At 35.2% G+C, this 17,207-nt stretch overlaps 2 protein-coding genes across 2 annotated transcripts; both read left to right on the forward strand.

Moving 5' to 3' along the window:
* Window positions 1-1,122: 1,122 nt before the first annotated feature.
* On the forward strand, window positions 1,123-6,541 carry LOC131002852 (probable zinc metalloprotease EGY1, chloroplastic). Its single transcript, XM_057929331.1, has 10 exons — window positions 1,123-1,648; window positions 2,752-3,207; window positions 3,343-3,483; window positions 3,573-3,674; window positions 4,359-4,573; window positions 4,874-4,924; window positions 4,996-5,065; window positions 5,690-5,758; window positions 6,082-6,132; window positions 6,259-6,541. The coding sequence occupies exons 1-10, from the start codon at window positions 1,310-1,312 to the stop codon at window positions 6,415-6,417; spliced, it is 1,653 nt and encodes a 550-aa protein (XP_057785314.1). The 5' UTR covers window positions 1,123-1,309; the 3' UTR covers window positions 6,418-6,541.
* A 4,333-nt stretch (window positions 6,542-10,874) lies between these two features.
* On the forward strand, window positions 10,875-16,903 carry LOC131002851 (cationic amino acid transporter 2, vacuolar-like). Its single transcript, XM_057929330.1, has 14 exons — window positions 10,875-11,628; window positions 12,361-12,562; window positions 13,044-13,128; window positions 13,363-13,503; window positions 13,590-13,708; window positions 13,839-13,935; window positions 14,022-14,194; window positions 14,299-14,365; window positions 15,029-15,187; window positions 15,316-15,592; window positions 15,701-15,809; window positions 15,945-16,057; window positions 16,160-16,235; window positions 16,340-16,903. Exons 1-14 carry the CDS (start codon window positions 11,460-11,462, stop codon window positions 16,494-16,496), a joined length of 1,944 nt encoding a protein of 647 aa, XP_057785313.1. The 5' UTR covers window positions 10,875-11,459; the 3' UTR covers window positions 16,497-16,903.
* Window positions 16,904-17,207: the final 304 nt, after the last annotated feature.

Raw genomic sequence — 17,207 nt, forward strand, 5'->3', positions numbered from 1 at the left:
CATGTAGGGCCCATTCTCCACTCACTAACTTGATTAATTTTTTTCATTTTTTCTTTATTTGTGAATCTTTATCTCCACTCAATAAATAAATAATAGTACTATTTTTTAAAATTCAGATCTCCCTCCCTTAGGACAATATTTCTTGGACGAAACGAAAGAAACAATATAAATGCCCATAATTATGTGAGCCGGACAGAATTATAATTGGGCCAATCTATTATCCAGCCCATTATCATGAAAATATAACAATAGTTTTCTATATCCTAAACAAATAATCTACATGAGAAAAATACATCGTTTGAAAACCCAATATACTACGACACTAAAGTCCACCAATGTATGTTCCTGTGAGTAAGTGACTAAAATATTTATATTTTGAGTGAAAATTTGTTTTTTTAATTATCATCCCGTATCATAATCACTATATTAATAAATGACTCAGGCATATATTATACTACGTTTACAAATGACGAGGATTTTGTTGATTTGGACTAAAATTAAAATAAAATACTAATGGACTTTTGTTGGTTTAATTTTCAATTTGAGCTTTTAAAATTAGTTTGGCCTTTTGTTAAACATTAAAATGATCCATATAATTATTTAATTATTTTAATTTTTAATTTCCTTAACTACTTTAATTTTAATAATTTAAATCAATGTAATATTAATTTAGAAAATATATTTATTTTAATTGTTATCATTTAAATTAAATTAATATAATGTAAATTAATGCAATTAAATGAAAAAAAGCTAAAATCAAATTTAAGGTCTTGACTCATAAATAATCCCGGAGCATAGATAAATCAGTAAGTGACTCAACTAACATGAATTTTCTTCGGAACTTATTGTGTCAACTCCCAAAGAATATACACAAAAAATTAGATACAATTGAGTGTACTGTACAATCGAATTGACTCATATCCAGAACAATGTTATTTACACGGTTCGAATCAGGATGCAGGTTTGGATCAAAGTACGGATCAGGATATGAATATGGGTACAATTCGATTGTATGATACACTAGGTTATACCCTAAACCACATCAAGAATTTATAAGCTATTTCAAAGGGATTAAAGAAAAAGAAAACGAGGTATAGTAAGATAAAGAGAGATATTTTGAAATGGCGGAAGAGATATGCTTCGTCACATGCTTACAAAAACCTCACATAAATCCGTCATAGTTCTCTTTTTTTTCCTATTCTAATTCTTTATACAAATAGTATATAATTTTGTCGCAATTTATCTGAAAGAAATCACAATAGACACACGCCCACACGCAGACACTTAAGCTGTAGTTAATTTCATTGAAATGGGGACATTATCCAGCTTTAGTTTCAGTCTAATCTCTCCGAATGGGGGTAATTTCAGAGATAAATTTCAGAACAATCGCACCAAATGTTTATTGTGCGGTGAGATTTTGCTGAAGAGACGACGGCGGTTGGTTGCGAGAGGGGATTTCGGGAGGTTGAATTCTGTAATTAGGTCTTGTTATAATGGTGAAAGTAATAAGAGTGATGATAGCAGTAGTAGTAGTAGCAGCAACGGTGAAAGAGAAAGCAACGAGAATTCCAATTTGGCTACGATGACGCCTGCTGAGAAGAAATCCGAGGATAATGCCGATGATCCGCCGGCTTCTGCGTCTTCGCGGGTAAGCGAATTCTTCAAAAAGTTGTGAGTCAATGTTTTTTTATTGCGAGATAGTTGCTAGCTGCTGCTGGGTAGCATAAGTTTCGTTTAAGATGGTGCGGTTTGTTCCGAGTGCGAGTTGGGATTTTACTTCGTGAATCGATTACAATTTTCAATCATGCATGTTGAAGGAGCTAGGAACTTTAGTGTTTGGGAAAGAACTCATTGAAGATGCCACCGGAAAAATATGGAGAAAACTGGTGATAATTTTGTGGCAGCCGGGGCTACGAATGAATTGGATTCAAGTTGAGCTTTTGAGAACTTTTAGGTTCGAGCTCAAATGGTTGATGTCTCAAAATACTTTATTTGAGCTCAGTTTTAGAGATAATTAGAACGACGCCTATAAAAGTATGATGTTCTATCAAATTTGCATTGCGTTATCAAATTTTTTTAGTCATTAGGTATTGTTCTTTCTTTTTCTTTTTTCCCCTTATCAGTGCAATGGTGCAAGTTAGAATTGAAAACTGTTACTATGCTATAATACAGAAATAACATGGAATAACGCAATACATATTATTAGAATCATCATCAGTGCTACTCTTTAGCAGAGTCTGAAATTATAACCATTACTTATGTTTGCTAAATTTAAATACAATTCAAGGTGATATAAATTGTGTAGAATGAGCTTGTGGTTCAGCATGCTTGTCAAGATTGAGTTTGAGTTGAGTCTCGCTCAAACTATTGCGCTAGACTCAGGAGAGATCTTGCTCCAAATTGCAACTTATTGAGTATGGGAATCACACTAGTTTGGATGACTTATATACAGATACTACAAAGAAGCTTCAGGAACAAGTAAAGCTCTGTAAAGCATGCGAGCAAATGACGTACGCTCCACTGAACTGCAAAGAACTTTAAAGTTATGAACAACCATTCTAATTAAATGGTTCTGATTCAATGCATAGATATCCTTTTGGGTTTTGAACAGTGGTAATTGCAGCCTGACGGATAGGTACTGCATAATTAGGGCCTTCTTGTATGATTTCCGAACATTAACTTGTAACTAACTTTGCCAACAATTTGGAGATTAACTAAAGCCTCAACTAACTCAACTTTTGATTTGCTCAGGAACCATCATTTACACCTGCTTACAGTAATTTCCAAGTAGACTCTTTTAAATTGATGGAATTGCTGGGCCCAGATAAGGTTGACCCTTCTGATGTAAAAGTTATCAAGGACAAGCTTTTTGGCTATTCAACCTTTTGGGTAACTAGAGAAGAGCCTTTTGGTGATTTTGGAGAAGGCATTCTTTTTCTTGGAAATCTTCGGGGAAAGAGGGAAGATGTCTTCTCAAAACTTCAGACTCAGCTGAAAGAAATAATGGGAGACAAGTACAACCTGTTCATGGTGGAGGAGCCTAATTCTGAAGAGGAAGACCCTCGGGGAGGCCCCCGCGTCAGTTTTGGCATGTTGCGCAAAGAGGTTTCAGAGCCAGGTCAAACAACGCTTTGGCAATATGTGATTGCTTTTCTATTGTTTCTTTTTACTATTGGTTCCTCAGTGGAGCTCGGGATAGCATCTCAGGTATGTTTATCTACATGGGAATATTTGTTGGTTGATGGCATATGTGGATCTTCATATTATAAAATTCATAATTACTAAATATATCAACTCTCTCTGCATCAAACTTCGTAATTAGTTCTGGTTTTCACAATGAAGGTAAGTAGACTTCCTCCAGAGATAGTGAAATACTTCACAGATCCCAATGCTGTTGAACCACCAGACATGCAGCAGCTGGTTCCATTTGTGGAGTCTGCTTTGCCTCTGGCCTATGGCGTATTGGGGGTTCAGTTATTTCATGTAAGATTCTATTACTTCTTCTCCCTCTATGACTATTGAAGTCCTTTGTTTTCCTTTTTTAATTTCTACATGGAATTTATTTCCTGCAGGAAGTTGGACATTTTTTTGCTGCTTTTCCACGGAAAGTAAAATTGAGTATTCCATATTTTATTCCAAACATTACCCTTGGTAGTTTTGGTGCGATCACTCAGGTAAGGATATGTCCACAGAGAAGATCTTCTGGACATAACTGATCCAATTGATCTACAGTGCATGCACAACCTACTTATTTTCAATGTTGTCCATCTCTATCGCTTCTTTGCACAGTTGATGTCTTTTAATTTTGTATCCTCATTGATATTTTGTTGGACTTAGGTGCTTTGACTCGTGAAACATACTGCTATGACATTCAGAAGGAAGGATACCATGACATAATCATGTGATAACAGAATGTTCAAGTTCAGTAGTTACTTTGACAATGCGATGAAGTATGAGTTAAAGCCCATAATGTACTTGAGAAAGCTATGAACTTCCTTAATATGACATTGCAATACCGAGTACAGTTAATTTGTCAAGAATCTAAGGAATCAGTTTTACTTTGAAACTGTCTTGAGATCTATCAAAAGATGAACCTATCAATCTGATTTCATTATGCACTTGAAATGGAAGTATGATAAAATTAGTATCAAGTACCATTAGTATCTCAATAACCTTTCCAGCGTTCTCATCATGTTCCAATTTTATTCACTTTCAAGATAATATGACATCTAGCAGCATTTCTCCATGAAATCTCACAATCTGAAATCTAGCAACATTTTTTCTCAGCATGCCCTCTTTCTTTTGTGTCATCTAGATGATTGTGAAATGTAGGGCTTATGTGTAGGTCTTTTCTGCAGTTCAAGTCTATTCTTCCTGATCGGAAAGCAAAAGTAGATATTTCCTTGACGGGACCATTTGCGGGAGCTGCTTTGTCTTTTTCAATGTTTTCTGTCGGGCTGCTGCTTTCATCAAACCCATCTGTGGCAGCAGGAGATATGATTCAGGTTCCAAGCATGCTCTTCCAGGGTTCTTTGCTGCTTGGGCTTATCAGCAGAGCTGTCCTAGGTTATGCGTAAGTAATAGGAGTATTTTTTAACAACCTTCTCAACTATGTAAATTTTAGTCAAACTAGAGTGCTGCAGTATGAGTCCTTAGTATGCTGACTTATACTCCTTCACAATTAGAAGAGGTATTCAATCTTATTTTTGTTTGTTTATTTTTGTGTATCTCTGTTACTGTTAGTGTAACTTTCTATATCCGAATGAAGGTCATCCAGCATGTGTTGTTTTTTTATGTCACCTAGGCTATCTAGTTGAATTTTTTAGTTTCAGCCCAAAGATAAATAGTGACATTTTCTCATTTATATCAACAGGACTATGCATGCAGCAACAGTATCAATTCATCCTCTGGTGATTGCTGGCTGGTAATGTAGCTTTATGAAGTTCTAAGTTAAGTTTTGAAGAGCATGCTTAATGCTCAGCTCTGTGTTTGTAGGTGTGGGTTGACGACATCAGCGTTTAACTTGCTACCTGTTGGATGTCTCGATGGCGGAAGAGCCATGCAGGTCTAGCAGTTTTCTTATTCCCTTAGTTATGTCATTTTAGGTGCGAGATGGAGATAATGAAAATTACAATCAAAATTAAGTCTAGAACACTTCACTTCAATTTCGTACCCTAGTAGTTGTTTGTGATTATACATGAAAATATTTTCTGGGTGCTGGGATGGTCTTGTATACTAGGATATTGATGACTATAGATGTCAAATACTGTTTGTTCCACATAAGGGCTTCAAATTTCCACATAAGGGCTTCAAATGGCCATATATAATCTACCAAACTTTTCAATGAACAATCTGTCAATCTCACATATGATATTTTCATAGTCAGAGTTCGCACTGTTTGGCTCTCATCTGATATGATTCCTTTAATCTGCCCATCTCTTAAATCTGTCAAATCTCGCGAAGGAGTGGTTTCTGAAGGAAGGTAGGAGAGCTCCAATATTTTCATTATTGATCAAAAGCTCTGAGGTTAAGAATGACTTGACTTGTAAAACATCAAGGAACACACTATAACTTATTTATCAGATGGTCTCCTGATCCTACACTTGTGTCTTGAATCCGTTATCTACCAGCTGCATGTGCTTGGGAACCTTCACATCCTTATTTCACTAAATCTTGATATTTTTGTCAGGGCTCTTTTGGGAAAAACGCACTGATTGCTTCTGGTTTGGCTACATACAGTCTGCTGGGTTTGGGAGTGGTATGCTTTGTCTTAATTTGCCTTGTGAAATTTTAGCGCAGTTCTTGATCTCGATCTTTGATCCTTTATTATGTGGTGCATGAGTTCCACAAACCACAATGTTTCTCATCTCAAGAGATATTTCGATCCTTTACTCACTCTTTTTTTCTGAATTTAATATTGATTTTCTGTCTGATTTCTGCAAAGCCCACACCCTCGCCTAAAAATAGATTGCCATTCTTTTGGGCGGTGATTTTTACCTATTCCTCATCTTGGAAACCTCCAATTGATGTTTTCTTATAGAAAATACTGTATCTGCAACTGAGATTTTGTTTTCCTGTCAGCTGGGGGGTCCCTTATCGCTTCCTTGGGGATTATACGTGCTGATATGTCAGGTACACACACAGTCAGAAGCATTTAATGAATACTTACAGAATTACTAAATATTTTCTTGGATGATGAACATTAATCATGTAAAGTGGTCATTGTTGGCTAACTAAGAGTGTTATCGAATGATGCAGAGGAACCCAGAAAAGCCGTGCTTGAACGATGTATCGGAGGTTGGGACTTGGCGAAAGGTGGTGTTTGCTGCTGCAATTTTTCTTGTGGTGATGACGCTTCTCCCAGTGTGGGACGAGCTAGCAGAAGAGTTAGGTATAGGCCTTGTAACGTCGTTATAGTTGCTACCACTTTGACATAGAAAACCATTTTTGCTCTGATAAGGTGGATGTTGAGCTCCTTGTATTGACATCTTGATATTCACATTCCTATATAATGTACATAAATGTACCACTACAAAATAAATGCATCAAAAAATGATGAAACTAGTCTTTATTTATCGTTGTTGAAATCAAGGGAGTGACTGTCAAGGTCCACGGTGGCAAATCACTACCTTTTTGTTCCAGGTAATGTACAAATTAATATGAATGTGATTATTATTTAAATTGGTCTGAGTTTTTGCGCTCGTGTCACAGCCAATCAGTTTGTAATTAGAGACGTGCAAACTAAAAGGTTGTAACAATTCTGGTGAGACATTTGATGGGATAAAGGTATCCTTATTTTAGTATTTTATTGGTTTACGTGTGTAGTACTTATTTACTGTTACTGGACCTAACTATTTGATCTCTTCCGAATAAAACGACGTACGAAAGTAACCAAATTATTTCGATGTCAACTGTTTGATTTCTTTTAAATAAAATGACGTATGAAAGTAGAGCAGAATACAAAATTCAAACAAAGAAAGTCACCAAATTTGGACCCAAAATCCATAGCCTATCAAAATGGGGGCACAGATCGTGGTCTTTGAATTGGTCAATTAATTAGAAGTTAGGAGTCGTAAACTCTATTATATATTGAGAAAGGAAAAAACATGAGCTTTTAGTCAGCGTGCACTTTTGCCAACTATAGAAAAGTCTTATAAATTTGAACATTTTATTATTTCATTTACTATAAATACTTTTCCCCGTCTTACAAGAATGTGCATTTTTTTTAAAAAAAATTGAGACGCCCACAAAAGTGTGCATTTGCTATTTTTGGACACTACCTCTAACTCCTTATTTTTTACTTTTAGAATGTGTTTGATTTTTATCCATCTAAATAGAGGGATAATATAATGAGGTATAAACTTATCACTTAAAGTGGGGGTCACATTTGTTATATCTTATTTGGTTTGAAGGATAATATATTTATTCACTTCTTATAAAATTATACCACCCTCTTCTAGGTATAAAATTATCCATTTTTCAAGGGATAACGAACTGCCCAAAAAATTATACAATCTGTCCGAATTTTTTTATACATCAAAATAAACGAAGTATAAAGTGGTAAATGTAGTTTATCCCTTCTTTATACTCCCTCCGTCCCAATAAAAGTGGCCACATTTCCTTTTTGGATGTCCCATTAAAAGTGGCTACTTTCTAAAAATGGCAAAAGTTTACTTTAATTAAGTCAACAATTACTCACTAATTTGGTCAACAATTGTAGGCCACTTTCTAAAAATTACTCACTAATTTTGGTGGGTCACACTCAATTAAAACATAACAATCCCCTTCTTAATCTCCGTGCCAAAAAAAAGTGGCCAGTTTTATTGGGACGGAGGGAGTATCTCAAAACAAATATATCCTTACTTTATAATGAATTATTTTTTCTCCACTCTTAATACACTCATATAATATTATTAAATTATGTTACCAAAAGTGATGTACACTCTTTTGGATCTGTGGATCTGTGGGTAGGAGGAAGGTACCCTCATAAAATAGAATATATTTACATATGAGAATGTCCCCACCCTTAACCCCCCTCATGTGGAGGTTTATTTAGGGGTAAGTTCGGAACTATATAAATGACCTGACCTTTCAACTTGCAGAATCATTATGGGGATCACTGTTTTCGAGTTTCGATGTGATTGGAGGGCAATAGACAACAATAAATGTAAATGAAAAAGGGGAAATAAAACAAAAAAAGTGACTTATACTTGACTTTTTTATGAATTTTGGGGGTGAGAACAAAATATAATGGGGACGCTGGGGCAGGAATAGTGATCTTGATTGCTCTTTTTGATTCCATTGTCTTGGCATGGGCAACTATCACATTTCACGTGCTAACCTTGAAATCATTAGAATCTTCAACACTATTAATTTTTATTTTTTTCATTGTAATATTTAGTATTTATTTTGCATGACTATATTAGTATGGTATAGGTGATAATTTGATTACTAGGATACAACTACCTATTGAACATAATTATTTATTAATTACTATATGTTAAACCTGTTAATATAAACAGACACAGTGACATGTCTTTTGAATAAAATTGAATTCTTATAATGTAAATTGAAACTTCCATAATATAGTAGGTAAACGAATAAACGATTAAACATATCAATTGATTATTATGTCTCATCATAAAAGATTTTTTTTAAAAAAAATCTATTGTAACTTGTGAATTGGATTATATCGATTATTTTAAACATATCTTCCGATCCATATTTGATTTTTGTTTACATGTCATGCGATTTATCATATTGCATAACAAATTCAACTCAACGGATGGTTAATGATTCTTTTGATCAGTAATGTGATTGATTTGACCGAAAATCAAATGATAGCAATATTATACCCATATAAATGAATATAAATCATGTTGACCTTTTATTTGAAATATTAGGCTATTCCTACTCATTATTAATATATAATTTTTTTTGGCATAAATGTTACTAATATTGATATATGTATTAATGATGACCATTACTAATTTACTAGTATTGTAATACAAGGAAAATACACAAGTATTATTAATATATTTTTTTTGGCATAGATGTGTACTAATATTGATATAGTATGTATTAATGATGATCATTACTGGTATTGTAATATAAGGAAAATACACAAGTTCAAAATTTACAAAGTTCCTTATATAATAAAAGCAGCGTAGATTAACTTAATATACTACACCGCATGTATATATGTAGGTATGACATTACACCACACAAAGATAGCAAAAATATTATTACACTGTATGAACCCAAGATTTTTTTTATAAATGAGTCTTTGGGTGTTTCATAATTAGGCTTTATTGGCGATTAACAACGTTAATATTATATTCAAATAATTTAAAATAATTGCTCTCACATTTAAATTTATGGAATCATTATCGGTTTAAGAGTGAATTATCAGCTCATAAGTATAATGGATTAGCAAGCAATATATTGTCCTTTCACGTCACTCCATTTTAGTGCCGGAAATGAACATGTGGTGCGACTTGTAATAGAATGCGTACAAACAAAGTTGAAGCAATGTCTGTTTCAAATTTATAAATCTACAACAAATCTCTATATTTTATTGAAAGTGCATTATATAAAAACCTGTTATAATTTTGGGTAATTATCTGTAAATTTATAACGTTTACACGGAGTTGTTTTTGCTCCTATTTTAAAAAATCCGCCTCTAAATACATAATCTTTTATTTTTATCTCGTTTTTATCCGATGACCGATTTTGTCTCGTTTTGGCGGCAGGGGGCGGCGCCAGCGGCAGAGGGTGGCGGCGGCGGGTGGAGGAAGGGGAGATTAGGGTTCGAGAGTGGGGGAGGTTAGGGAAGATGATGATATACGTTTATTATTATTATTATTATTATTATTATTATTATTATTATTATTATTATTACATGTTATAAATGTGCCAAGTGGAGAATTTCAGTTGCCACTGTGTCAATTCCGACTGCCACCGTGTCATTTCTAACGCCGACAAAGAAAAAATCGGTCACCGGACAAAAATGAGATAAAAATGAAAGATTATGTATTTAGAGACGGATTTTTTTAAAATAGGAGCAAAAATTAATTATGTGTAAACGTTGTACATTATAGACAATTACCCTTATAATTTCAAACGAATTTCTCGACCATAAAAAAGGGAATAATAAAAAATTGCCCGTTGAATTTCGGATGCATTTCCTAAGAAACAATGATTCCCACCGACAAATTTAAGACCAGAAACCCATAAGTTGTTTTTTATCTGGTTGATTGAATGTTTGAAGTTTAGACTGTAAATGACCCTTAATTATATTATAATTCGAAATAAACACACATATATCCAACTTTTGCAGCGATTAAGACTTGGGATTTAAAAATGAAAGTGGTCCTAGCAAGTAATCATCAGTCCAGTGACCCACATAATAATATACTTGGCAAAATTATTAAGTAAATAATTTACTATTTACAGGAAACATATCATATTTTCTGCCTGATAATAATACCCCTTCAAGAAATACATCCAAACCATTCTTCGTTTAGTTTTCTCCAGAATCTTCGCTCCGTCTTTCAGGACTCCTAATAAATATCTTCATTGTAGAACATTCAAAAATAAAAATAACTGGAATATTAAATTTGTTGACTATTACTTATGGAATCTTATTTCCGTGGACGCAAATATAAGATATAATTTGACAAAGAGCACCGCGTCATCCTATCCATGCAAATATACTTTTTAATTTTAAAGCAGTTAACATGATTTCACTGGTAACGAATCAAAATGTACTTAATAAAATAATTAAATTATTTTCCATCCGGTTTAAATTTTAATCTTTATTTCCCCCTTATTATACATTTACTTCATACCAAGTTACCAACTATACACCTTTCGAATTAGCCAAGATGACTTTTATGTCAAATGGATGGGTAAGTGAATTGTACATCTACTTTATATTTGAACAAAAACATTTATAATGGGTAAATATGCAATAATCATGATATCAAGTACTCCTTTATTTCCATTGGGATTTGGAATCTCATCAACGAAACCAATAAAAAAATGGAAATGAGTGGACTAGAGCCGAGTTAAATGCACACATTCTTTAGCTTCATTGGGCAACCCACAACAATCAACAAAAATTCCGTCAGAATCTCGTTTCCTCTCTCTCAGCTGAATCTCTGTAACAGCAACCCCCAGCCCTCCCAATTCCCCCAAAGGCCATAATCCATCGAAAAATTCAATCTTTATCCACTTTGGGGATGCTCTGATCTTGTAATAACGTTTTCAATCATCCTTACCATAATCCCTGTTCAAGATTTTCTTGCTTGTATGGAATTCTAAACCATCAAAAAAAGGGGGAAGAGAAATCGTGTTCGAATATACACGGACGGCGAAGTTTTGGTTTCTCTTTAAAAATCTTTGGCAAGAAAATTGAATCTTAAGGCACCCAATTGAGAGATATCTCGTGGGTTGTGATGGGATTTCTTAGTGATACACAGAATGATAATGGTAATGGAAACTGTGCCGCCGGGGGTTTCATGTCTCTCGTGAGGAGGAAACAGGTTGATTCTGATCGTGCCAAGACGTCGTCGTCTCATCATCATTTGGCTAAGGCTCTCACTATTCCTCATCTCATAGCCATAGGTATGATTAAATTTCGCCATTTTATTGGCTTTGATTTTTTGTTTTTTTCTATATTTTTTTTTTGTTTTAATAACTTGTGCTTTGATGCTTGCTTTTCGATTTCTTCAGTTTTAGCTCCGTTTTATGTTATGTTATTGTTGTTGATGATGTATGTGGACGCGTTGGTTCGTTGGAGTTTGATTATCTTTTATTGGTCTTATAAGGAAAATTTTCGATTTTTATAGGTTAAAATATGCATCTATATTTTCTGTTTTGCCAGAAATCTGGCGATATGTGTTTTGAATATTTTGATAGATTTATGTTCTATGACGTCATGAAGCTAAATATAGATTTTTTCGTGTGAATTGTATGGTACAAATGCATTGACAATGGATGTGTTTTGCCAGAAATCTATATTTTCTGTTTTGCCAGAAATCTGGCGATATGTGTTTTGAATATTTTGATAGATTTATGTTCTATGACGTTATGAAGCTAAATATAGATTTTTTCGTGTGAATTGTATGGTACAAATGCATTGACAATGGATGTGTTTTGCCAGAAATCTATATTTTCTGTTTTGCCAGAAATCTGGCGATATGTGTTTTGAATATTTTGATAGATTTATGTTCTATGACGTCATGAAGCTAAATATAGATTTTTTCGTGTGAATTGTATGGTACAAATGCATTGACAATGGATGTGGTGATGAAATTACCTAAATTGATGTTTTGTGAGCGTTTCTTGGACTTGCAGGAGTTGGTTCAACTATCGGTGCTGGTGTATATATTCTTGTTGGTACTGTTGCAAGAGAGCACTCAGGGCCGGCGCTTACATTTTCCTTCCTGATTGCCGGAATAGCAGCTGCTCTTTCGGCATTCTGCTATGCTGAGCTAGCAAGTCGTTGCCCTTCTGCTGGAAGTGCCTATCACTATTCTTACATCTGCGTTGGAGAAGGGTATACATGTTTGAAATTTTCCGATTGGCTTAATTTTGTTTCATAGTGCCTCGTGTAGAACTTCCCTATCTCGTTTTTAGGTTTGACCGAAGCAGATAGAGACGTGTCTTTTGATTCAATACTCCATTATGGCATCTGAATCTGGCTTGTAGATTTATTGGTAGGGATCTGAACTTGCTTATGACCACGAGCTTGTCCACTCTACCAATTAGGCCACTCCCAAAGGGCTGATGCTTGATTATATTGTATATTTACATGGTTGTTCACATTTTAAACTTGGTAAAGAAATTGCTAATCAGTTGTTCTACTTTAATCTAAAACTTATTAAACTTTTTTTAATATGACGAAGTTATATTTTTTTTTTGTCCTTTTCACTTTCTATAAGACTGGTTCAACGCTAGTGAACCTGCTGGGAAGACCAGTTTGATCACTGATTGACTTATGGAAACGTCGATTTAACTTTAATACACTTTTCTTGCAGTGTTGCTTGGTTGATTGGTTGGGCATTGATTTTGGAATACACGATAGGAGGTTCGGCAGTTGCCCGTGGCATCTCACCAAATCTGGTGTGCTTTCTCTCTGACTCTCACTTTATTAGGTGAAGTTGTGAGTGTTACGATTTGTGATTTATTTGTAAAGTGGAATTTCTTAGCTATATTATAATGGGAGATCTTACTCCTAGGGCTCCAAACTTTTTGTGTTTCACAAGAGATCATTGTTTGCTATGTAGAGTCCAAACATATGGAATATAGCAAATATCTTGTTAATGCCTTGATTTTGTTATTCTCCTTTCCTTTCAGGCCTTGCTTTTTGGGGGGGCAGATAGCCTCCCTATGTTTCTAGCTCGCCATACCATCCCTGGGATTGATGTTGTAGTCGACCCTTGTGCAGCCATCTTAGTTTTTGTGGTCACTGGACTTTTATGTGTGGGAATCAAAGAGGTCTCTTTCTAATATCCTCATTTTATTCTGCGAAATTTCTCTACTCCTGATTACTACTATAACTTACTTATGCATGATTTCTGCAGAGTACATTTGTCCAAGGAATTGTCACTGCAGCAAATATTTGTGCCATGATCTTCGTCATTGTAGCCGGAGGATATTTGGGTTTCAAAACTGGATGGCCTGGTTATCAACTTCAGTCAGGGTAATTATTTGGTTCCCCTTCCCCCCCCCCCCCCCCCATTTCTTTTTTTCTTTCATATCTGGATCTTTTTATTGATATGGGAAACACACTTCATGGAAAGTGAAAGTTAATAACTTCAAATACTTTTCAGATATTTTCCTTTTGGGGCTGATGGGATGCTTGCTGGTGCTTCAACTGTTTTCTTTTCATATATAGGGTTTGATTCAGTTGCTAGTACAGCAGAAGAGGTATGGAATATTATCTCAAAAAAATTCCGTGAAGATTGTAGCCTGATTGATTGGAAATCTAAAGTAGGAACTTTACTCACCTGTAGGTGAAGAATCCTCAGAGAGATTTGCCTATGGGTATTGGTCTTGCTCTGTCGATATGTTGCGCCCTGTATATGTTGGTTTCTGCAGTCATTGTTGGTTTAGTACCATATTTCGCAATGGATCCAGACACTCCCATCTCCTCAGCGTTTGCTAGTCATGGTTGTAACTGGGCAGCGTAAGTAGATAGTTGTATCCTGGTCATGCATTTGGAATCTCTCAAAGCTTAGTCCATTTAAATGCTGAGCTCATTTTTCATGTCTCTAATTGGCTGTAATGCAGGTATATAGTGACGATAGGAGCTTGTACTGCTCTTTGCTCAACATTGATGGGTTCAATCCTTCCACAGGTAACTGTAATCTTTCCCAAAAATGATTGGTCTGTGTAACACTTTCATACGGTTCCCTTACCATTGAAAATCTTCTGTGATTGCCATCATATGCATCAGCAACTTGATGAAATCATAAACTTCTGATCTATATGGTTGCATTAGGCTGTGACGAGCCTCCATTCATATTCTCTTGATGCCAAACCCAGGAAAATTGTGTGCTGTGTGAATAGGGTTGACAAAGTGCTAGATACAAATTGTCATTTCTTTTTATGTGCATGTGTGCATGTTAGACCCTGTTGCTTGCTAAGATGATGATTGATAGTCTCAAGTTAAAAAAACCTTGAATTTGTTTTTCTTGTCTGTCTGCGTAAAGTATGTGAATTTAAACAATTGTATTTTGTACGGTAGTTCTCTTTTGGAACATTAAACTTCTTGCACCAAAACAATAATGTTATAGATGCTCTTTTGGTTTAGTAGCTTCACACAAAAGTTATGCCTTTTTTCATTGTGCATCATCTTTTTGTTTAATGATATATTGATATGTGTCTAATATACTGGATGGTGTATGTGAAATATATGCAAGCATCTGCAAGATTAAGCAAATATGAGATGAGTTGGTTGGACCAATTTCTGGATTAGTTTGAGATTAGTAAAATCTTTTGTTTCTGTCTGTGTTTTCAGCCACGAATACTGATGGCAATGGCCAGAGATGGATTGCTACCATCATTTTTTTCAGAAGTTAATAAAAAAACTCAAGTTCCACTGAAGAGCACTATAGTGACTGGTATTCTTGCAGCACTCTTGGCATTCTTTATGGATGTGGAAGCGTTGTCTGGAATGGTATGCTTCTATTCTCTCTCTCACCTAGATTCCTCTCTCTCTCTCTCACTCCCAGCAGAAATTGTCCAGCTTCATTGTTCTCTAGAATACTTATTACTGATCTTTATAGCTTATGTTTCTACTTGCAGGTTAGTGTTGGCACGCTTCTTGCATTTACTATGGTGGCAATTTCCGTGCTGATACTGAGATACATTCCACCGGATGTGGTTCCGATCCCATCATCACTTCAGGAAGCAATAGATTCAGTTTCTTCGAAGTATAGAAGCACCACTAGTCTTGTAGATTCTGATGCAGACGATGCCGATGCTAAAGCTGTTACATCAGAGAACCCTGTTCCAGTCCTAGTCAGCAAAGAAACAACTTTAGAAGATCCTCTTCTTGACAAAGTAGCTGTGCAGTTGAACTGTAAGTTCATCCTATTCCAGAATATTCACCCCTTCTACTAAGCATTTGATGAATCTTGATTCTGTTATTTCTAGGTTCTGATTTCTACTTCTTTTATAAATATTGCAGATTTCACAAATGAGGAGAACCGGCGAACTATTGCTGGCTGGGCAATCACGTGCACGTGCATTGGTGTGCTCATTCTAACTTCTGCTGCTTCAAGTCGGACCCTAATTAGGTATGTTTGGTACAATCGCGGCTTCTCAGCATCACTGAATTTATTATCACAGGGATTTCAAATGTATGTTAGGTTTTCCCATGTTATGATTTCTGCGAGTGAATTTCTTAACCAAATAAACATAATTCCTTCCAGCACTTATCGGTATTCTATTTGTGGAGTTGGCGGAGTGCTCCTTTTGTCCGGTCTCATATCGCTTACATGGATCGACCAAGATGATGCAAGGCACAGTTTTGGTCACACGGGAGGTATGTCGGATAAGATCTCAACTTGTTTGTTTCGTTCTTTTTGGTTGCTGCAGTTTCTATCGCGAGTTAAACGTGGTCATCTAAGTGTCGTTTCTCTTTCAGGATTCATTTGCCCATTTGTTCCATTGCTACCTATTGCCAGCGTACTCATCAATGTCTATCTATTAATCAACCTTGGGTGAGTATTTAGACAGTAGTTATCCTTCCATATCGAATTCATAAGTTAAGTTTAGGAATCTTGGATGTTTGCTACGCTGCAATTCCCATGTGATGAATGTGCAGCGGTGATACTTGGATGCGCGTATCAGTATGGCTCGCGATAGGTGCGCTCGTGTATGCTTTGTACGGCCGCAACCACAGCTCATTGCAGAACGTGATCTACGTTCCTGCAGCTCATGTTGATGAAATCTACGACAGCATCTCCCGACCTCACCCGTAAGCTGGTATCTCTCAAGAAGAGTACTCTGTAGTTTTAGCAGCAAGGATTTTCCGACGACGACGAATGGCTGGAGGCATATCTGGGCTCTCAGATTACCTGGATAAGATAAAAAAAAAAAACAAAAAGAAAATATAGTACAGTATTAGTGTTTCTGATCTGAGAAACACAGCCGAACTTTGATGCCATATGGTAGCATTACTTTGTCGAATTTCAGTTAATATAGCTAAATAGGGGGGAAAAGAAAAGAAAAAGGAAAGCAGATGAAAAGCTTTATATAGTCTTTGTGAATAGTTAAATAGTACGCATTTAATTAGCATTATTTCTTCAGTCAGTCCTCCAACTGGACTTGTACGAACAATCTGTAAATAGTGTGGTATTTTTATTGTATTAATTATTCAAAAAAGAAATTGTGGGCTTTCTGTCAGTTTTTTATTAAGGATGAAATAATTAATTTCATCTTAATTTAAATTTGAATTAGTGTGATTTTGTCGGTTTAATTTGTGTGCTTGTGTGAGTTGTATTTCATCTCCACTTCAAGTGATGCAGGGATTTAGATATTTTGCAAGTTATCGTTATGATTCTTTTTTTTTTTTAAGTTGCAGAGGAGATTAAAATAGATTTGAAATATTACATTGAATAAAAGCATTTTAGCAAAAGTTATCGATAAATAATAAGTGGAGATATTATCTTCTCAAAAAAAAAGTGGAGTTA

The sequence above is a fragment of the Salvia miltiorrhiza genome, unplaced genomic scaffold (genome assembly GCF_028751815.1).
Source record: "Salvia miltiorrhiza cultivar Shanhuang (shh) unplaced genomic scaffold, IMPLAD_Smil_shh fragScaff_scaffold_23_2, whole genome shotgun sequence".
NCBI lineage: Eukaryota > Viridiplantae > Streptophyta > Magnoliopsida > Lamiales > Lamiaceae > Salvia > Salvia miltiorrhiza.

Excerpts from the sequence above, each read along its gene's own strand:
- LOC131002852 (XM_057929331.1), top strand. The coding sequence starts at position 1,310 with ATGGGGACATTATCCAGCTTTAGTTTCAGTCTAATCTCTCCGAATGGG. Across the intron at positions 4,925-4,995 it reads CCTCTGGTGATTGCTGGCTG|GTGTGGGTTGACGACATCAG; the intron begins GTAATGTAGCTT and ends CTGTGTTTGTAG. Across the intron at positions 5,066-5,689 it reads ATGGCGGAAGAGCCATGCAG|GGCTCTTTTGGGAAAAACGC; the intron begins GTCTAGCAGTTT and ends TATTTTTGTCAG.
- LOC131002851 (XM_057929330.1), top strand. The coding sequence starts at position 11,460 with ATGGGATTTCTTAGTGATACACAGAATGATAATGGTAATGGAAACTGT. Across the intron at positions 14,195-14,298 it reads CATGGTTGTAACTGGGCAGC|GTATATAGTGACGATAGGAG; the intron begins GTAAGTAGATAG and ends GCTGTAATGCAG. Across the intron at positions 15,593-15,700 it reads AGTAGCTGTGCAGTTGAACT|ATTTCACAAATGAGGAGAAC; the intron begins GTAAGTTCATCC and ends TAAATATTGCAG.